Raw genomic sequence first — 7891 nt, forward strand, 5'->3', positions numbered from 1 at the left:
TAATCAGAAGGCTGGTGGTTCAAACCCACCAGCCACTCCTTGGAAGGAAGATGGGGCAATCTACTTCCATAGTGATACTGCCTCAGAAACCCAAGGAGGGTAGCTATGAGTCAGGTCCGACTCGACGGCACATAACAACAACAAGATTTGGAATCGACTCAATGGCAGTGAGTTAGCAGATGGCAGAGACACGCAATGGAAGAAACCTGAGTCCCTGAATGTCTGTGTAGAAGCAAGCCCCTCACCTATCTGCAATGGACTGTACATGAACAAGAAATAAGCTTTTATTCTATTAAACTACCTAGATTTTGGGATTGCATGTTACAGCAGCCAGCCCTGATTAATACATATGTATATAAAGAAGCCAAAGTAATTACAAAAATGAGATCATTAACTTGATGTGATGGAAAGACTTTATGGCAAGGAACATCTGTTAAATACCTATGACTGCACTTGATGTAAAGTTATGACTTAATTCAACACTCTTATCTTTTCTCAAACTGGTCTTCACAAAAACGAGGTTCTATACAATTGTGACTAGAAGTTCTATGCCCAAATCACTTTGAGAAATGCTATTAAACAAAGTTAAAAGGTTTCTTTGCTACAGGACATTTCTAAGCCATTAATATAAGAATGTCCATGGAGAATCTGTAAAAAGGGAAGAAAGAATACAGCATTTCCAAGACTTATTTATCTAATAAATCATGTAACCAATAAATGTAAGCTCTATTTCCTCTCTCATCATAGCATATTCATTCCTATCTCCCAGGGCAATGTTCTGTAGAATTTTGATTTAGTTTAATTTGCATCATATGGTAGATTAATCAGAGTTAGCACCAAATGGTTCTAAGCACGCCTAGTAAATGCCATTCTCTTAGTAAGGGAGGGTTTTTCTTTTGGAAAGACTAACATCTATTAATATCTGGAACTACCCAAGAAAGTTTTCTCTGCTAAAATGAACCAAATTCTCTAAGGAAGGTATTTTACTTAAAGTGTAACTGAAATTAAAGTATCTGGGAATTGTCAGCTTCTGTTTTTTCTTTGTATCTCAATCTGCTGTCAAGGGAGCCTATCATATTTAATGATGGAATATATTCTTACCTGTTTTAAGGAGAAGACACTGAGTCTATGAAAACTGTCAATATTAAGTTATGAAATATGTGGGAATGCAGTCTATTGCAGTTTTTTATTTCTTTTCTTTCTCCTATACTTATGCTTGAGGTGTGATGTTTTAGAACAATGTTTAAAGTAATAAAAGGTAATTGCAGCTAAGTTTAATGGATTCTTCTAAAAGAAATAAAGATACTTCAGTGACTTAGACTTCTACTCTACTCTTTTTTAAAATGCACATATTGTGTGTGATTTTGCTAGGCTACATTGCATTTGTGCTAAACATATACTTTACTTCAATCATGACTGTATGATGGATGATTTTCCCACATTTCCCATAGACTTAAGGTAACTGAAAAAAGATGGTTATGATGGACATCTGGAAATTCATATAAAGTAAAAAGGTATGGTAACTATCCAATTCACCAAAAAATAAAAATAACAAAATGAAAGACTTACATCTAGTAGTGTGTGAAGATGCTGATCCTGGAAAACACTGTGCAGAAAATCTAAGTCCTTTTCACTGCAGTCTGTAAGTGCATGAATTTCTTCCAGGCTGTCCAGCACCTGTGAGACTGCTCCTAAGGCGAACACACAAAAGAGAAACAGCCAGTACAGAAAGTCAATGTAAAACTAACCTTTGGAACATAAACTTGTTTATCCTTAAGAACAATGGACTAACTTCAGAACTTCAAAGGCTCGTGTCTTTACCGAAGGGCAGACTTAAATGAGCTTCATATCATTTAAGATAGGGTATTTTCAGTGAACAAATAAAATGCATGTTCTTAACAATGTATTTGTGTGCTCTTCAGTTTTCAAAGTGAACTGAAGCTTGTCTTACGTGAATTAAGTAAGTCTTTCACTATAACTGACTAACTAGAAAATCTGGGTGCAGCAAATTGTAAATCAGGAAGAGAATGTGGGTTCAATGACCCCATGACTCTTTGACATATCACAGAAACAAGACAGGTAAATCTTTTACACAGGTGCATTCTGTCAAGAACTGAAGGTAAAGCCAGCTGCAGATCTGAAGGACAAACCTTCGATTTGGAGCACCTACTGCTTAAAATAGGCTTCTTAGGATTTTTAAGGCTCAAACTTTAGTTAACAAAAACCCCAGTTCCTTCTTTTTATTCTTTACATACAAAGTCATGAGAATAAAGCCATTTTCATTCTGTCAGGCCCTTCTTGTTCAGAAGAAAGACAAAGGGCAAGTGAACTGACTGACACAAATATCTTACTAATATCAAGACAAGTAATTTTTTGTAGGGTAAACCAAATGGTAGTGTGGTTACTTTGTTTAAATTTCCTCTTATAGCCAGGATTCCAGGGAGCTATCAGCAGAGAAAGATACATTCTGAGGAGTAACAAAGTCAATTTAAATAGCCTTAAAGAAATGATTTTTCAGTAGACAATATACACATACATACTCTATACAAAGAAAAGAACCCTGAGAGGCTAGAAATACATACATACTCCACAGAAATTAAAGAATCTCAGTATTATTGACATTTGGGGCTAATAACTCTTTGTTGTGGGGGGTCTGCCATGTGAACTGCAGGACGTTTAGCAGCATCCCTGGTCTCCACCCACAAGATGCCAGTACCACGCTTCCTATCAGTACAACCAAATCAATCTCCAAACATTGCCAAATGTTCCCTGGCAGGGGGTATAGAGAACAAAAATCTCCTCTAGTTGAGCAAGGAGGCATTTATTCTTAGAGTTTCTCTGATATACATTAATGTTCTAAACTTCTGGACTTAACGAAACTGCAATAGCAAAACTACTAACAAAATGTTCTTTTCTGTATATTAAAACTAAACAAAAGAAGGTATCAAGATATAGCACAGAAACCTAATCAATTTGTGCTCGGTTATCTTAGTGAAATATTATCTAGTTTTTATTATCTCTATCCAGCATTACTTATGCTGATGTATCATCTATGTAGCAATTCACTAATATTATACAATTGAAGGAAAAAAAAACAACCTTATGTCAAGTGAATACTAAGATGGCAAGTCTAAGGACTAGGAAGCAATTTTGGTTGTTCAAGACCATGAGTGTAATCATAGTCAGTCTGGAAACTCACGGAGTGCTCAGTGCCATTCCTATACCACCAGGACAACCCAACCCAACCAAACCCATTGCCATCAAGTGGATTCAGACTCATAGCAACCCTCATTGGAGGTCCGAGGCTCTAAATCTTTATGGAAGTAAATTGCCTCATTTTCCTTCTGCGGAGCAGCTGGTAGGTTTGAACTGCTGACCTTCTGGTTAGTATCTAAATGCTTTACCCACTATGCCATCAGAGTTCCATGGGTTTCTAGTACATGTACACTTGTTTACTCTTCCTTGCTGAGCTGTATTTGATTCATTTTATAATATCCACATAGTATGCACTGAATTACTTAAATACATAAGGCAAAGTAGTAACCATTCTTATTATCTATCAGATTTTATTGAATCTTGAGTGTTTATGATGTGCCAGGCACATCCTCAGGACAATGCGAGAAAGCAGATATATTACCTCACTTTTCTAGACAGCAGGAAAAGTGGCTTGAGGCTCAGAGAAGTCATGCAAGGTTGCAGGTAGTAAGTGGTAGCACCAGGACTCAATCTGGGTTTGTATGGTTCCAAAGTCTATGCTCTGCCTAAATTACTACACTAATTGGCTGTACTAGGAAACATGGTAACCTTCAACAAGAAGTGGTGTTCATGCATGGATATGGAGGTTAGGAAAGAATGCAAGCAATGCCCTGTTGGGTCAGACAATTATCCAAACCTTCTATTTAACAGGTGCCAGGTGCCAGGCAGGGGGTTCAGAGAAGAGAGACACATGATCCCTGGCCTCATGAAGCAGTCATGTAAATATCTAAATTACTACACCCTGAAATAAATGACATAAAAGAGGTAAAAACAAAGTGGCACAGAAATAAGCTGCATAGGGAGGAGCTGGTGAAGCCCCTCAGAGGAGGTTAATGAGCAAGGAAGTCACCATGACCACATAGTGGCTAATCTGCTCTGGCAGGGACCCAGCGGATGCTTTGCTAGCAAGCACAAATGCTTCTGCTGGGCTGCATTTCCAGTGGGCAAGACCCACAATCTCAACAGGTCTTTTAAATCTCCTTGGCTCTCTCACCTTCTCTAAACCTATTTATAGTCTTGTACAGAAATGTGATTAATTTCCTGAGTTTTCTAACATGAAAAGACACATTTTCATAGCGGTGCCCAAGTTGCCTATTTCAAACTCTGAAAAGTGCCTGCAATTTTAAGTTTCTGTAAGTAGGGAAGAAAATTATAGTTTTCAATCCATTTCTCCCTCATCTTTTTAGACTGAATAGACACATATTTTTGGACTAATTTCAGAATCTTTCTGCACCCTTGATCATTTTAACACCTTCCTTTAACACTTTTTCTAGTTCCATTATTTCTTTATTTGGGTATGACTAGCAGAACTACAGAACACATTCTTGGTCTGACAGATGTGTATAACTGTAATTCAATATCAAGTCCATTTCAAAGTCCCATAGTTTTCCAATTCATTATAAAATATAAGTGGACACAAAGACATATCTGGTACTTTTCCATTGTTATTTTAGACAGAAAACATTAAGGCAAGTGTGATAACTAATACAATATAATATAATACATACAGACTCTTAAGCTGTTAATAGTATTCATTTTGTAGATCAATACTGTCATATTTAAAAGAACTATTCACTTAAAGACTCAAAAGGATGTTTTTTCTATAAAATATCTGAAGACACTTGTGACTACCTTGAAAAACAATAAATAAATCATGCCTGAGTTCACCTCAGAAGGCTGGCAGGACTCCGTATCCTATTCATCTTTGTATCTTGGGCTGCACTTTGCAGAATGCTTTGTACAAAATGACAATGAGATGTGTTCAAATAAAATATATATTTTTTGTAAGCAAATTCTGAATAATTGAAAATAAAGCATCAGAAGGAAAGACTTAACCATAGGAATTGTCTTTATTTTATAGCATCATCTATATTTTTCTTAAAAGTCATAATGAAAATTATTATAATACTTGTAACTGTAAAACAGTCTATAATATCCAAATTGCTTTTGCAACCATTACCTTCTGTGATTCTACAGTAACCCTGTTGTGCAAGCAAGTGTTTTTATATTTGAAAATTCTGAGGCTCAGCAGGATAAAATGACATGTCTAAGGGCCACAGACAGTAAGCAGAAGAGCAAATCCTAGAACCCAGGTCTTCTAACATCTAGTCCAGTGCTCCCTCTACTATACACTGTCTCCTCCTAAAACCAAGTTTTACTCTCAGCAATGCACTTATCTCTTTAATTTCATTTTATTTATCATATAAGGCTTCTTTTCTAGCCCATGGACCAAATACTCACATTGATATATTAAGGAGCTCTGGCAATGGAATGGTTAAAGTAAATGGCTGCTAACAAAAAGGTCAGCAGTTCCAACCCACCAGCCACTCCACAGGAGACAGGTGAAGCAGTCTGCTTTTGTAAAGATTTACAGCCTTGGAAACCCTATGGGGCAGTTCTACTCTGTTTTATAGGGTTGTTATGAGTTAGAGCAGATTTGATGGCAGTGGGCTTGTTTTTTGAATCAAGCTCTGCCTTCAGAATAGTATTTTTGCATAATTAATTTGGTAATTAAGTTTGCAATTAAATATTAGGTTGATCAACATACATTTTAAGCTTGAACACTTCTAGTTTTTCTAAGACTGCCACCGATACAAATGCATTTTTCAAAAGGTTTTGGCTATTATTACGAAATAACAATCAAAAAACATAAATATATCAACTGTTTTAAAATGTTTTCTGAGCTGATTTTTTTAAAAGAGGAATATGCTTTCAAGCTGTGAGTATGGAACATTTCATTACAAGAGTGGAAAAGTCTCATAAAAAAAAGTTAGCTGAGTAAAAATAACCTGAGAGAAGGACAGGAAAACAAATAGTAGAATGTTTAAACTAAACAGTTCACAGCACTAAAATAGGCTGAGTCGGTCTTAAAACGAATTTTCCACATTATTTTATTATGAAAGTTTTCAAACACATAGAAAGGTTGAAAGACTTGTACCTATCACCTAGATCCTACAATTGTTACCACTTTGCTACATTTGCTTTATCAGATGCCTATTAATCTATCAAGAAGCTCTGGTGGCATAGTGGGTAAGGCATCTGGCTGCTAACAAAGGTTGGTGGTTCAAACCCGAACGCTGTTCTGAGGGAGGAAGATGAGACAATTTACTTCCATAAAGATTTACTGCCTTGGAAACCCAGTGGGGGTCACTATGAATCAGAATCGACTCAATGGCAGTGGATTTGCTTTTATTAATATATTAATTCATCTTGCTTGTCATTCATTTCAAAGTGCATGCCAGGCTGATCAATATCAACAATAGTATGCTTCACTCCCAAACCTCTTTCTCTGTATTTTAGGTAAAATTTGCATAGGGTAAAATGCACAAATCATACGTGCATTTTATCAATGGGTTTTGATAAATGTGTATTCCTGTAGTTATTTCAATAACAAAGATTTCTGAGTTTTTTAAAAATGATATGTATAGCTACAAAACCTGGTATCACTGAACAAACTCAGCATTTGAATCTAATCTAGCTTCTCCAGAAGAGAAATCAATAACCTTTCCTTCCTATTATATTAGCAACCCTGTTAATATGACACTGCATGACTACAAACCCAAACCTGTTATCTTTGAGTCCATTCCGATGCATGGCGGCCCCACGTGTTACAGAGATGAACTCCTCCATAGGGTTGCCTTGGCTATAACTTCATGGAAGCAGATTACCAGGGCTTTCTTCTGTGCTGTCACTGGGTCAGTTTGAACTGACAGTCTTTAGATTACTACTTGAGAACAAACCATTTATGATACCTAGGGATCTTTTGAACCACCACATACACATTCTTATCAGCTACTCAAAGACCCTCCCTGAAAGCATAGTAGCACTCTTGGGGAAAAAATCCGCTTTTTAAGGTATAATTTATATATGATGAAATTCACCTATTTAAGTATAAATTTTGATGAGTTCTGACAAATGCTTACAGTCATGGAACCATCAGCACAATCATGATACAGGACATTTTCATCACTCCAAAAATCTCCTTCTCTTTTCTCTTTACAGACAATCCCTTTTCCCCACCCCCAGGATAACAGCTTTTAGTCTCACTGTATGTACAAAGCAAATTCCCGTTATCAATCAAGATATAGGCAACAGTGAACCCTGTAATGGAAACTGTATTTCAGTCTTAAGCATCTGTGCTATATTCAATTCAAGTAGTGAAAACTTACACATGGTAATAAATGCTTTAGATTCTTTATGTATAGATTATAGCACAGATTACTCAAAATTCATTAAAGGAAGTAAATTAAGCACCGGGCTGTTAACTGGAAGGTCAGCAGTTGGAACACACCAGCTGCTCTGTGAGAGAAAGATGTGGCAGTCTGCTTCCATACACACTTACAGACTTGGAAACACTAAGGAGTGGTTCTATTCTGTCACATTGGGTTGCTCTCTATGAGTTGGAATTGACTCCATGGCAGTGGGTACATACAGGATAATACCACAAGTAGAATACTGACATTGATACATGCTACCCGTCGTATTTAATTTCCTCAGTTTATTTATACCCATTTGTGTGTGCGTGAACATTACTTTCATACTTTTAATTTGTTAAGAGACATGATTTCAGGACTTTATCTTATAGCTCTGCATTAATCAAATAAAAACGAAGTCACTAACAGAATATATATATATA

The 7891-nt window shown here is 36.4% G+C and overlaps 1 protein-coding gene across 1 annotated transcript in view; it reads right to left on the reverse strand.

Moving 5' to 3' along the window:
• The window catches only part of CASK (calcium/calmodulin dependent serine protein kinase), a 631366-nt gene that overhangs the window by 92256 nt on the left and 531219 nt on the right, over nucleotides 1–7891 (reverse strand). Inside the window, exon 12 of the mRNA XM_042782642.1 lies at nucleotides 1570–1691. Coding sequence (XP_042638576.1) covers nucleotides 1570–1691 — 122 coding nt within the window. The remainder of the gene's footprint in view (nucleotides 1–1569; nucleotides 1692–7891) is intronic.

Source organism: Orycteropus afer, unplaced genomic scaffold (genome assembly GCF_000298275.1).
Source record: "Orycteropus afer afer isolate SDZICR_OR568_19922 unplaced genomic scaffold, OryAfe1.0 scaffold00401, whole genome shotgun sequence".
In the NCBI taxonomy this organism is placed as follows: Eukaryota; Metazoa; Chordata; class Mammalia; order Tubulidentata; family Orycteropodidae; genus Orycteropus; species Orycteropus afer.